Source organism: Coenobita brevimanus, chromosome 53 (assembly GCF_032717465.1).
Source record: "Coenobita brevimanus isolate Jiangsu-jjx chromosome 53, ASM3271746v2, whole genome shotgun sequence".
Classification (NCBI taxonomy): Eukaryota; Metazoa; Arthropoda; class Malacostraca; order Decapoda; family Coenobitidae; genus Coenobita; species Coenobita brevimanus.
In genome coordinates this window covers 2,322,130-2,336,842 of record NC_137006.1, presented here as the reverse complement: position 1 = coordinate 2,336,842, position 14,713 = coordinate 2,322,130, and the positions used below count along the sequence as shown (strand labels likewise).

General features: G+C 44.3%; 1 protein-coding gene across 1 annotated transcript in view; it reads left to right on the top strand.

Annotated features, from left to right (window-relative positions):
* Positions 1-13,233, top strand: part of Larp4B (La-related protein 4B) — a 58,249-nt gene extending 45,016 nt beyond the window's left edge. The window contains exons 10-14 of the mRNA XM_080273141.1: positions 895-1,121; positions 5,016-5,871; positions 6,907-7,009; positions 7,906-8,047; positions 10,778-13,233. Of these exons, the coding sequence (XP_080129267.1) occupies positions 895-1,121; positions 5,016-5,871; positions 6,907-7,009; positions 7,906-8,047; positions 10,778-10,917 (1,468 nt within the window). The 3' untranslated portion in view covers positions 10,918-13,233. The remainder of the gene's footprint in view (positions 1-894; positions 1,122-5,015; positions 5,872-6,906; positions 7,010-7,905; positions 8,048-10,777) is intronic.
* Positions 13,234-14,713: the final 1,480 nt, after the last annotated feature.

The following is a 14,713-nucleotide window of genomic DNA, read 5'->3' as shown; positions in this document are numbered from 1 at the left end:
GCCACCCTTTGCGGGATTAGGGCGTCGGGCTATAGATAGATAGATAGATAGAACATTGGAGGTTTTGCAACACCACATCCTTTGCAGTTTATTGTGCATATAACACTAGCCATCTGTAATGTTACTTGTATCTTTGTAAATATCAGTGTAGTAGTAACAAATAAATGGTTAATAAGGTAATGTGCAAATTCTTGAAGTAAGTTACAAAATCTCCCGAGTCACATCTAATAAGACCCTGGAAGTGAGCTGTCAAAGTCAAACAGTCCATCTCAGCTAACATCTTCATTACAAAGGATGGGGCGAGGTAGGATCCAGAATACAAGGAAAGAAAAACTATCAGGCAGAAGTATGTGAAGTGCCTTTGTAAATAATGCAGATGGGCGTGTGAGGAGGGAGGATTTCTTGGGCTTAGTGGTGAGTGAACAAGTGTCTGGTCTGCTTCATTGGGCATGCTGTCGCTAGTTCTCCCTCTCCTTGTTTTTAGGATCCTGCCTCATCCCATCCTCAGCTTGGCAAGTCAGGATGATGTGCGTTTACATGACTTCTGTGAATGATGTGACATGTAAACAATGATGAATACCTTAATGGGAGTGTGGTTTATTCAGTTGGCCAAACTTTGGATAGTATCTCACACTCAGTTTTTTCTGGCAATAGACCAAGGTGGGGTAGGAAAGGTCTTGATGATGGTGATTCAGTTTATTACTTGTTTGCGGTGTTTGGATGTGGCATGTCTTAGTATTATTTAGCTTTGTACATTGTGGCAGAGTTTTTGTCTGTCATCCAACACATTATTGGCCAAAGCTAGCTATGTGGTTATATTGGTGCCCCTTCATGAAGGTGTTCCCCTACACCACCAGGAAAGATTGTAAAGTGTATTATGTATTGTCCTTGAAGGCGAGGTTTGCGACGACGGCCGCGGGGCAGGGAGGAAGAAGGTCCCAGTGGTCCCGGACCACGTGGAGGTCCAGGTCAGCGGGGTCCAGGGGGTGCCGGTCCATCAGTGCCTCCCACAGCCGATGCCAGTAAGACCAACGGATCACACCACCAGGACCTCTCTCAGCCACCACCACCACCTCCACCTCAGTTTGACCTCCAGGCTTCTGCTTTCCCGCCTCTCCCAGGTTAGCATAAGTACACTTCTGGCCCCATGTTCTCAGCAACTGAGAAAGCTTTATAGAATGTACTCATGGGGAATTTGTTTTAAATACAGTATTACAGCTTAATACTCTCGTGTATGGTATTTATATTTATTCATTCATTCATTCATGTTGATTTTATTTACTGTAAGTACTGTTCAGGAAAATAATGATGGTAGTATTAGTGCACAAATATAGAGAAGACCATTTGTAGTTGTAGCACCAAATTCATCTGAAACTTGAACTCAGTGGACTGCAGGCTTAAGTTGATCAGCAGTACATGAACCTCTCTTTGTAGGTTTAGCATGCAGTGGCAGGAGTAAACTGCCACAGATGATGTGCTAAAGAGTCGCCTCTGTCAACAAGAATACGAAGTCAGTACAAACTCTGGTGTTTAACCCCTTGGGGTCGGGTATTGTTTATAAAATTGACAGTTAGAAGCAGGCATTTTTTTTTTTTGCCAAAATTGGGTAATTTTCAAAAATTGCTTCTGCAGTATGAAAACTCTTATACCTATTGTAAAAGTCTTTATACCGAACAAAGTACAACTCTTTAACTTTAAAATGAATGGTGTTCCAATGTCCTACGATTATTTATTGTAGAGCAGTGGCTGAGAATGTAAGAGTGTCTAAACGTCCTGAATCAGGGACCGATGTCCCCATGATACACGTTCCAGAACGTGCACCGACCTTTAAGGGTTAAAGCTACCTTCTATTTATAGTCTGTACTTTCACCTGGTGGGTATTTTCCACTCGACAGCCTGATGATTGTGTGAATTTCAGTGAGCCTTAGCTATGAGATAAGAATTAGTCTCCTTGGATAATAGTCTTGTGGTTGGTGGGGGTGCTCACCATCCACTCAGTGTAGTGCTGCTCTCAGGTGTCTGCCCTGTCCTCTTCTCCATCCTTCTTTCCTCCCATCTTCTATCTTTCTTTCCTTCATTCTTTCCTCGTCCTTCTGCCTACGGGTGACTTTGCACTCCCTCTTCTGTCTTTCATTCCTTCATTCTCTCCTCTTCCTTCTGCCTGTGGGTGACTCTACACTGAGTGACAAGCCAAATGGTTTCTTGTGCACCAGGAAACCATTTACTACACTGGGTGGTAACCATATAACCAGATTTTGACACCTGGTGGTTTAGTGGGTAATTATTGTGCTCCAATCTGATTGAGCCGGTGGAGGTTTATATCCAAGGGATGGTTGGGGTTTATTGCTCACATAATGCCACTCAGGGATGAGTGAGGTTGGTCACTCTCATCTTAAATGTCAGGACCAACTGCCTAGCCCCGGGCTCCTACGCTCCTCTTGGGGCAACGTAGAATTGGATGATGGATGGATGGATGGATAATAGTCAGATTTAACCTCTCTGAGTACACTAGGACATCAGCTGAGCTTGATGGTTTTTTATGTCTGCTTAGAGGGAATGCATTACAGCTTACTTGAACCAGCTCAGTTACAGATATTAGTGACCTGACTTGAACATGACGTACCTTCTGTCTGCTGTATTTTACATGGCAGGTTCATCCTTGGGACTTTAGTGGAGGGGTTTCTAGAGAAGCAAAAGAAGTTGTATGTGGCCTTCATGGATTTGGAGAGAGCATATGACAGACTGGATCGACAGAGAATGTTGAAAATATGAAGAATGTGTGGATTGAGTGGGAAGTTGATGAATGTCGTGAAGAGTATATATGGGGGTGCTGGGGCTGCAGTGCATGTGGATGGTGAACTGGGTAAGTTTTTTCTCTCTGAATGTTATATTGAAGCAGGATGTGCAATGTTTCCATGGTTGTTCAATCTGTATGGATGGGGTTATAAAAGAGGTGCAAGGTAGGGCCCGGATGTTGGAGCAACCCTAATGAGGGAGCACAGCATTTGGAAACTTCCTGTACTGTTGTTTGCCGATGATACTGTGTTGTTGGGTGAAGTTGATGGGGAACTGCAAGGTTTAGTGAATGAGTTTGGGAGAGTGTGTGGGAAGCAGAATCTGGAGATGAATGCAGGGAAGAGTAAAGTTGTGGTCTTTGAGGGAAATGACGTCACTAAATGTGCAGTGAGGTTGGATGATGGGAAGGTGGAGGATGTGAGTACATTTGGGTACTTGGCTGGTGTGATGAGTGTGGACGGAGGTTTGGAGAGCGAAGTGCTTCGGGGGGGGAGGTGAAGCGGAGAAGAGTGTTTGCTGGTTCTTTGAGGGCAGCATTAGGAAGTGGAGAGGTGAGCGTGGAAGTAAGGAAGTCACTGCATGATAGTATTGTGATGCCACCCGTAACATGTGGAAATGAACCTTGGACCTTGTTGGAGGGACAAGGGTCAGGAGTGAGAGCAGTGGAAGTGGGTTTTTTGAGAGGAGCATGTGGAGTTGCATAGAGAGGTAGACTGATGGGTGGGGAAGTGGAGGAGCATTGTGGTGTGGATGTGATGGGGGGTATTGGGAGAATTGCATTAGGGTAGTTTGGTCGTGTGGAGAGCGGGAGACTGGCGAGGAGAGTGTGTGAGTGGAGTAGGGTGGGGGGTATGAGATGGAGTGGAGGGGTTTGGGAGGGAGGGGTTGTGAGTTGGGGGGCAGTGAAGTGGCAGGAGGACAGGGTGATGTGAAGGCAAATTGTTTGTGACCACCTCTTGCAGGATTGGGGCATGTGGCAGTAAACAGTAATTTGTACATTAACCCTTTAACCGCGGGTATTGTTTTGGTCTGACTGTCCTCTCCCGCGGGGGTTTCAGCCAAATGTAAACAAACCTTTAAACCTTAATAACTCTGCACAGAATAAAGCTAGAGAAAAAAATAAGGTACCATTAGAAAGTACTAACCTTCAGCTTTCCATTGATGTAGGTTTCATGACTTTCTTGACTTTCACAGGACGGGCAGTGCCGTTAGAAGTGAGGGGTGTAAAATCACTATTTTTCGCTCACACATCATTACCTTCGCTCATACACCATTACCAAATGCCAACCTCATTCTGATAATAATACTATAAACATATATGAACACTGCACATACGATAAACACCCACTCTGTGTTCACTGAGGCAGGTAAAAGGCACTGTAATTACCTGCACTTCACTGCCACATCAGCGGTGTTGTAATCACTATTTTTCGCTCACACACCATTACCAAATGCCAACCTCATTCTGATAATAATACTATAAACATATATGAACACTGCACATACGATAAACACCCACTCTGTGTTCACTGAGGCAGGTAAAAGGCACTGTAATTGCCTGCACTTCACTGCCACATCAGCGGTGTTGTAATCACTATTTTTCGCTCACACACCATTACCAAATGCCAATCACATTCTGATAATAATACTATAAACATATATGAACACTGCACATACGATAAACACCCACTCTGTGTTCACTGAGACAGGTAAAAGGCACTGTAATTGCCTGCACTTCACTGCCACATCAACATGTGTTGTCACTCACACAGCTGGACAGATACTGATGCGCGCTTGGTCAGGGGTGGGGTGGGGGCCCAGGGGGTGGGAGGTGGGGCCCCAGGGGGGGGAAGAGGGAGGTGGGGGTCGGCTGGAGTGAAAGAACTTAATAGCTACTCTCCCTTGAAACAATTGGCGCACGGAAAAAACGCGGGGTATTCAAAATATTCACAAACATTCGAGAATGACACCCGCGGTTTGGTCCAGTTTTTGCAACGTCATTCTGGAATGACACCCGCGGTTAAAGGGTTAATAGAAGATGAGGTAGTTCTATAGCACAAGGAGAATGTCCATGAAAAATACAAAGGCAAAGAATTGTCATGTACAGTAGCAGGTAATAATATTAATCAATCTGTTTCAGGAATGATTTTAGCGTAATCATTATACACATAAACATAACTTATGTTTCTGGCTGACTTTGCATTTACATATGTTGTCAGGTTCTGATGAGCAGGCTCCTGTGACTGAGGAGAAACGTCCATCAGAGGCAGTGGTATCAGCGTGGGGTGGTGACTCCCAGCGCTTCTCTGATGTGATGAAGGGCACTGCCAAGCCTCGCCCCACCTCACAGTCCTCTCTTGGGGACAAAGAGATTCCCTCTGAGCCTACCACACCTTGTGAAACCAATCCCTCTTTAGCTAACACTACATCATCCACCCCGGCTTCTGGCGCCACCCCAGCTGCTTCCCAAGTCCAGACCTCCACTCAGGCTGTGGCTCCAGCCCCAGCCATTCACCCAGCTAGTCAGGCTCCTGCCATTCCCTCCACACAGTCCGCTGCTGTCCCAGACACGCCAGGTGTGGCCACAACCACAGCCACACCTACGGTAACTGCAGCCAGTGTCACCGCTGCCAGCATAGCTGCCACCAGTGCTGCTGGCCCTGCATCAGGCCCACCAGCAGGCAGCAGTAGCAGTAGTAACCCCAGCAGTAGCAGAGTGGAGGTGAGAGTGAGCGGGCCACAGCGACTTGAGCGACGGGGAGGCGGCATGGGTGGACCCAAGGAGCGCCGGGATTACCACCCCAGGGACTACCAGAGGGATGGCAGAAGCTTAGGAGGGCGTGACAGGGACCACAGAAACCCGAGGGACGGCGGGCGCACCGGGAAGGAGAACCGGCCTCTCGCCCCGCGCCCCAGCAGGGAAGAGAGAATGGACGCAGACGGGTGGATCACCAAGGGACCCAAGGAGTCCCGGGCACAGCGAGAGAGCAGGGAGCAATGGGAGAGAGCAGAGGCAGCTCACAACTCCAGACATCACCTTGTTAATGGAGACTCATCACCACCTCTATCCCCAAAGTCAGTAGCCACAACACTATCACTGGGCATAACACAGTAAACCCTCAATATATCAAACTAGTGAGGGTGAAAGGCTGACAGTGCAATCAAAAGTTCAATGGGGAGGACCCTGCTGACCCTGGGGATAATTTTACATTGAAGCTTGTTTGGTAGATACTTATTGGACTTGGATGTGTGTACAGTTATATATATTACTTTAGGTTTATAATGTGTATCTTGATGATGTATTGATGAATAATCTGTTTTCAATTAGTAATAAACAGCAAAATAGGGAATGCAACAATAATTACTCTATTTACATTTTGTTCGATCTGATAATTGCACGAGTTCAATAAGTCAACCTTTTCGGTGATAAATTTGGAGGCTGTCTGGTGGGGCCACAGGGATCGATTTAGCCAAAGTTTGTGTTACCCAGGTTTGGTAGCGAGGGTTTACGGTATACCATTTGAACCTTGCTTTGTGAACACAGTTTTAACACTACCAGTCTCCCCCAGATTTTGGTGTTAACCCTTTCAGTACAGGGACAGCTTTATTGTGTTTGATATCTCCAGATCATTTTACTTGGCTTTGGAGGGTGTTGGGGTCGTATTACAAGTCAGCCTTCATGGAAGGCTTTGTACCCCCTGTTTTTCTGTAACTTTGGGCAGTGACAGTCCCTTTTGTATTATTTATATGCTTACATAACAGAGGATGAAAAGGTGTAGTATGCAGAATCAGTAGGAAAGAGGTATTGAGATCTCCCCAAAGCCTTATCACCCCCCCCCCCCTCCCGTCTCCCAAGTTGTATGTTAAAGATTGATTGATTTTGATTTTATACTTGGACTCTAAATTTTGAAATATTTACCATCACTAGGTGGGATTTTCAACACTTAGTTTACCATTATCAGTTGTGGGAAAAAAATTCAGAAGTAGGGAGAGTGAAATGTCTTTAACTTCACACCTTACAGTCAGTGTGTTATTAGGTGTTTGTGTGTGTGTGTGTTTCAGACCATTACAGCCAGTGTTAATAAGTATTTGTGTGTTTGTTTGTTTCAGACCCCAAAAGACAGAAGTGAAGAGCAGCAGCAGCAGCAGTGAGGAGACCAGTGTGGAGGAGACCAAGGCCCCACCCCCACAGCCACTCAACAACAATGACGGGGTGAGAACGGATTGCTTATGCCTTGGGGGTGGAGTCAGGATTTGGGGGGGGGGGGCTTAAGTGGTGAGGGAGTGGCCCATTTATTTAGGCAGGGTGGGTTAGTTATACCTATCAGTTTCTGTGTGTGTGTGTCTTCCTGTCTAGCTGCGTGTGTCAGTGCATGTGACTTCCTGTTTGTCTGTGTAGCTATATATGTGTGTGTTTATATTTTCTTCTGGTCTGTTTGTGTTTGTTACTGTGTATGATTGTGTAGTATACAGTATAGGGTAGAGGAGGCGGTCCAGATGATGATGATAATGAAATAGTTTATAGCAGGCATTGCGTGTGGTATATGTTAAGTACAGTTACTGCATCTGATGTATATTGCTCATGTGTGACAGTATTAAATCAACACCTTGTATAGTGTGAGACAACTGGAGTGAAGGTGTGGATTCCAGGGGCTTAAATGATGAGCGAATGATAGTCTGCTATTTATATTCTGCTCCATTGCCCATTAATTATCTGTCTTTATATGGATTTAGAATAGGTAGGTCAGTGCCATTTACTCTCTGGGCCCTATTTTTCTTCAAGTATGTCTATATTTGCAGTTAGAATGTGAGGGACGTAGAGACTGGCGCTGTGTCCTCTACATAGCACTTACATCTAGCGTCTGCTGTAGTTTTAATTTCTTTTTGTGTCACTGCTTTGAGGGGAGGAGATGGAGGATGGAGAAGGAAACTGAATGAGGTTGGAATGGGGGAGGTTTTTGTAGGTAAGAGGGGGAGGAGATAGGGAGGGTGGGTAGGGAGAAGAGACTGACTGGGCATGGGAGGGGAGGCATAATGGAGCAGTGGCACTTTCAGACCAGGGTCAAGGAAGTAGAGTACAGGTTTCATTTTATTTGTCTTGGTTACCAGGAGCACAAAACAAGCTGGGCGAAGATGGCATTGGCATCGAAGGACCAGATGGAGAGACTGGCAGCGGAACTGAAGGAAAAGGAGGAGCAAGAAAAGATTAAGAAACAGCGTCTCTCCACCAGACCTCAGTCAAAGCCTCAAGGTACGTGGCATCGTCATTGCTTATTCGTTAGGGTTAAAGTCTAAGATTTATGCCAAGATTCTGGGAGGTTGAATGTTGAATTCAAAGAGTGTATGGCCTGTTCAGTTGGGCAAACTTTGGTTAGTATCTGTTACTGTCAGCTTCTTTTCTGTCTTTCTGGACTGTACCTCATCCATTGTAAGGTGGATAAGATCACAACAGTGATGGTGGTTGTGATAGGAGGTCCATGGAGTAACTCTGAATGCCTCAACCTTGAATCAAGGGCACAGAAGATAGAATTTGGAGTTTTTGATGCTTGACCCATTCAGAGTTGCTCCACGGAGCACCTCATATTTCTAAGCTGCTGCAGCTTCTTGGGGAATGTCCAAAGGTGCCATTGGGGGTGGGAGAATCATAACCTTAACAAACTCCTTTGGTGCTTTAGATCACTCCAAACCAAATAGTCATCAAGTGATGGAGGAAGGATGCCTTCATGTGTTGGCACCAATATAACCCAACGGCTTCACTGTCAGGTTATACAGATATCCCTCAGATGCTCTCTATACTGTGGAAAGAGTTCAGAATTACTCCATGAAGTTCTTTGTAGTCTAAGTGGCTTTGGAGATTTCCTAAGCCTTTTCCCTGTATCAGGATGAAGAGGATTTACTGTTTATTGCTATAAGTTAACTTTTATATATATATATAAATATATATTAGGTGACCAAGGCCGACACATGCAAGCATGTTGGAGCCTTTAGAAACGAAAATGAATATATATATATATATATAGTTTTCTTTAGTTTAAGAGAAGCCTGTATTCCTGTAAATTTTATGTAATTTGTACTCCCGTAGGTGGTAGATGACGGCGTTCCCCATCCACTCACTCGATGTAGTGCTTGCTCTCAGGTGACTGCCTTTTCTTCTCTTCCTTCCTTCCTCTTCTGTCTCTTTCCTTCATTCTTTCCTCTTCCTTCTGCCTACGAGTTACTTTACACTCCCCTTTCTGTCTTTCTTTTCTTCACTTTCCTCTTCCTTCTGCCTATGGGTGACTCTACACTGAGTGACAAGCCAAATGGTTTCCTGTACACCAGGAAACCCTTTACTATGCTGGGTGGTAACCATATAACCAAATTATGGCACCTGGTGGTTTAGTGAGTAATTAAGGTGCTTCAGTCGGATTGAGCCGGTGAAGGTTTATATCCAAGGGGTGGTTGGGGTTTATTGCTCACATAATGCCACTCAGGGATGAGGGAGGCTGGTCACTCATCTTAAATGTCAGGACCAACTTTCCTAGTCCAGGGCTCCTATGCTCATGGTCCAACACAGGATTGGATGATGGATGGATGAATATACTTACAGAAAAGGTTGTTGTTCACCACCCCTGTCTGTGGCCAAGCAGACTTGTCAGTCACATACTTTACTGCCCTTGAAGGGTTTTTCCTGTGCAGTGAACCGATATTCTCTTGCAGCTGACGGTGCCTTGTTGCAGTGAGGCGTGGGGAAAATTGTGGAGTTTTGGTTCCTGGGTGGATGCTGCATTTCCATTGCCCCAATTAACCCTTTTGTTATCAGACGACGCAGGCTGCGTCCAATCGCGGGCAAGTACAGCACTCAGGATGTGGGCTGGCTTGGCCTTCACCGGGTGCTGGGAGAACCCCCTGTTTCCGTGCTCGCGGTACTTCTTAAACGTTTCATCCTCACACCCTTAGTTTTGCTTCTATCTCCGTGATTTTTCTTTCCTCGTAATCTCGAACAATTGTCCTTGCTTATGGTGTTGATAAAAATGTTCAGCTAATATAAATTATGCGCTTAGTTACGATGATTTTTCTTTCCTTCGTGTTTTCTCATAGAAATACATGTTTTATGGTAATTGTTACTGAGAAAGAGTTTTAGGAAATTTCATTAGCTACATTTTGGTATATAAACATTCACTGTAGGACAATTTGGGTTGCATTTACGTACCTCAAAAGGAAATTATATTATGATCATGCTGCAGAGCGAGAGTGGTGTTTCGCATGGCCAGAGTTGTTGCTAAATTATTTTTTCCACGGCCATTATTTATGCCTCTATCTGCCTGATTTTTTATTCACACAATCTTGAATGGTTGTACTTGCTTGTGGTGTTGATAAAAATGTTCAGCGAATATAAATTATCCACTAATTTATGGTGTTTTTTCTTTCCATCAAAGGATGATTTTGTTGGACGCAGCTTGCATTGTCCAGTAATGAGCGGGTGAGATTACGTTTGACACAGCGTGTGTCGTCCAGTAACGAGCGGGTGACATTTGCACCGCTACCCTAAGTATGGAAAGGGTTACTGGACATCATAGGAGGCTCCACTGCACCATTTGCTTTGGTTATGTGGTTACCACCTGACATTGTAAATATTACCCTTGGTTACATGAAACCATTAGACTTTTTCACTTGTAGAATATAATCAGAAATCATAATCATCATCGTAAGCGGAAATAAAAGTAATAAAAAGTGACAGGAAGGAAAGGGAGATGTAGGAAGAGAGGAGGACACAGAAATAAAATGGTAATGTTGAGGGGGTAAATAGGCAGCACTACATCGAGTGACTGGATGATGGTCATCAGCACCTACCACTGAGAAGGTAGTGGTGTTATGTGAGAGGGAAGGGAAGCTGAGATGTGATTATTTTACAAAAGAGGAAGGGTATGGTAGCTGATGAGACATGTTACCTACAGAGAAGGGAAATTGAAGCTGATGAGGCATGGAATTTTATTTACAGAGAAGGTAGTGGTGTCACGTGAGAGGGAAGGGAAGCTGATGAGGCGCGATGGAGCACCGCGGGACAACAGGATGATGGGGGATCGTGGCAACATGTCCTTCCGCCCCCGTGACTCGGCCAGACCCAAGTCCCCCAAGTGAGGCTGGAACACCACCACCAGACCCGCCATACACACCACCGGGCAGGACTACACCCACACAGTTGGTCCACCACTGTCTGTCACAGTCATGGTGCAGTGAGGATGGGCCCATTGTATCACCAGACTTCTAAAGAAATAGTGGGTTAAGAGCACATACCTGACTGAAAAAGAAATGGTGGGTCAAGAGCACATGCCATGGATCAAAGAGTGGAGCATTGAGTCCCACCCAAGGGCCATTGGTTGATGTCCGAAAGGGTATCCAGTCGCAGTGCTACATGCTTCAACAAAAGTCCTCTTGCACAGGGGCAGCGCCTTAGCTCCTCAAGAGGAGAGTGCTTGGCATAAAAACTACATCACACTCACCATCGTCATCTCCAATGCCTTAGCTCTCTGAGATGAGTGCATGGCATAAAAGCTGCATCATCATCATCATCATCATCATCGTGGTCAAAATCATCTCCAATGCCTTGTCTCCCAAAGAATGGAGTGCATGGCATAAAAGTCATTATCGTCATCTCCTCTTGCAGTGTAAACAGACTGGTGGCCCTTGGTGTGTGGTTTGTGTGGTGGGTGGTGTGAGTTGTCCCCGTGGTGTTTGACCCCAGCTGAGTCGAGAGCCAGTGCGGTGGAGAGTCGGCCTCCAGATCTCCCCCCACCGCTGCACCATCCTTCTCCAGTGCCTATGCTGTCTGCCATTTGTGTGTATATATATATATAATGACATGACTATGTTGTTTAACTGTATGCAATTTTGCCCAACTGGAGAGTGTGTGATCGGTGCCAAAAGTAGGGCAATCCTGCTTTTCCTGTACAGTTGAGAGTTTATTTTTGACTATGATAAACCTTGTACTTCAGTGTGAAAAATAAAATTTGGCAGATTCCACCATGAAACTTAAGTGGTTGTCATCAATTTGCTGTGTATATGTGGATTTTTTTTCCCGTGTTTGAATCAAAAGGATTAAAGTGAAGAGTGAAGTGAGACTGCATTTTGCCGCTATGCTTTCCTTCACAGTGGTGCTGGTGAGGGCCACTCGGACACCATTGCCCAACCAATGTTTCAAGTGACAACTACTAAATATCAACAGAACTTTGGTTGCATTAATAGCACCACCTGTTTTTTGGCTGTGACCTGAGGGACAAGTTTCCTCATGACTTGAGGAGCAAGACTTGATCCCAGTAAATGAGAAATTACAAGGTGTTATACTTAAGTGAACAGACTCTGGACCAGAGCTTCTCCCCCCCAACCCATCCCCCCCCCCACCACGGTTGTGAGTAGTGCCAGTGACGGACATACACTGGGGGGGATGAACCAAGTCAGGGAATTTTACATAATGCCATGTCCTGGCAAATATGCAAGTGATATGTGAACCCAACTCCTGTGCAAGGTCTGTGTTCTCGTCAGATGAGGAGGCTTTCAAGCATCTCCAGCATAGCTGGTTTCCATATATGCAGCAGATTTTTATTCTCTTGTACTATTCATGGATACTTGATGCTAAAATGATACAAGGAACATGTAAGAGACCAAAGCATAATATGCAAGAGAAGTCACCAAGGATGATCTTTAGAAAGCTTGTAAAGCTGACGAGAATGCATTCCTAGTGTTAATGTCCGACAGGCAGTCAGTGTGCCTCTTTGTCTTGATGGGAAGTTTTTGTCATCATGTTTCCAATTGGTCATGTATGTCCTAGAACAGAACTAAACACAGTGTTGGACAGAGTTAACCATCACTATTGGTGTTGGCTGAATGTGGACAACCTGTACAGAGGAAATGAAAGTTGTCTTCGCCTGTTGCAGCAACCCTGTGCTGGGGAGGTAGTGGCGATCTTGAGGGGAATGAAATCACTTGCATACAACTCTTATGGGGGGGAGGAGGGGGTGTTACTCCCATAATTTTAAACTGCCTGGTTGTTTGTCCAGATGGGATGTATCTTGATATGCAATTTACACAAGTTTGAGTGCGTTTTCAGTATATTAAAAAATTAAAAAGTGCTCTTGTTACAGAATCATTTACTGTATCAATGGCTAGGTTGTTGAGATGTTTGGATAGTGGAGAATTTTATCACAAAAAAGTCATGGCTTCCAGTGTCAGAGCTATGATAAACGCTACTAGATGTGCTTCAAGCTTAATCCTAAATTATACCATGTCAGGCTTAATAGGCACGGCTTGCAGAACTAAAAATGGTGATCCTTAAAGGAGAGAGAGTTTGTCTAAAAGTGATCAGATGGGCCATATTCCAAATTAGCCTCGGAGACTTTGCTGGACATTTTTCCTTAACGAATAACACTCCATATTCACCATCATCCCTCCTCCCTGTGTTCCCCCATTTTCCTACCCCACCCACAGATGGGGTGAGGTAGGGTGCAGAAAGGAAAGGAGGAATATATGTATTAAACATGTTAGTGGGAGAACCAATCAGCATTATGTCCAGTAAAATGGGCCACACACATTCATTCACTTGCCCAGGACTCCTGACTCTGCCACATTGCATATTACACCTTGATAATCTGTACATTACTGATGCAAACGGCATCAGTCTGAAAAAGACATTAACATACGAGAGAAAGTTCAGGCATGTGCAAAATAAATTGCTAAGGAGGGGGTCCTACAAAGTCTCCATGTCAGCTAGAATATGACTATATATCATTGCCAGTCTTTTAATGGCTTAAAGAGACAGAGCCAAACTGTAACTATGACACAGGTGACTGTATTAGCATTTACTATGCATGTTTAGTTTAAAGGTTGATATCTCGGCCAGGGGCAGGTCTGCTTTGGGCCGATTCATTGCGTTGCTGTAAATTTCATTTTCATTTTTTCTTCCAACAGTTTTATTTAATTTTTCCATCTGTTGGTTGATGCGTGGTGTCTGTAAGATCTGTGTTGGGAAGACTAGTGCTGCTGTGGTCTTAATTCATTGTATAAAGGTTGTGTATCCAAGGCCAACAGTTTTGTCGTAATAATAGCCACCTGATGTATGTGGAGATGTATTATGGGGCAACACCCTTTGTGCGACTCAAAACAGTCCTCGGGGTGTTTATATCGGAACAGGGTTGGGGGCAAGTGAACCTCGTATCAGTCACGTTTTAGCCAGGCATTTGAGAGCTCTTATTTAACTACACATTCTTGAAGTGTTTTGCAAAGTGCATTTATTTTGTTTGCCAGTGAGTGTGTTAATTTGCAAGTTAAGTTTATGGTCCATTTTGGAAGTGTGCAGCGGCAAGCACTATGCTGTAAATAAGCAGTGAACCTTGTATCATTGTTATGTCTTAGCCAGCCATTGGAGAGCTCGTATATACATTCTTGAAGTGTCTACAAGAAGGTTTATTTCTTATGCCAGTCAGCGTATTGATTTGCAAGGACAAGTACTGTACATAAGTATCAGACTTATTGGCCTTATTTAATTTTAGGCTATTGATTGAGCACATTTGTTTATGTAAGAGCTGCTGTAGATATTAATTTTTGGAAGTGGCATTATTGTAAGGAAGGTGTAGCAGTTTCATTTGACTTGAGCACAATTTTGAAGTGTGAAATTGCACTAGCATATGGAGTTTTTAAGAAGTATATATACTGATGCATAATAAAGGCAAATGAAAAAAATTCCCAGTTGAATTGATTGTGGCACTGCAGTAAGAGTGAAAGAAGTGCTGGTATTTAAGTTTTATATTTTTGACCTTTAAAAGTTATTTTTTTGGTTTTAAGCTTGTTGAATTAGAAGTGATTGTTGAAAGAAGTATGAAAGTGAAATACAGTAGGTAATGAAAAAAACTCATGAAGTACTTTGCCCCAACCCTGTTCCTGA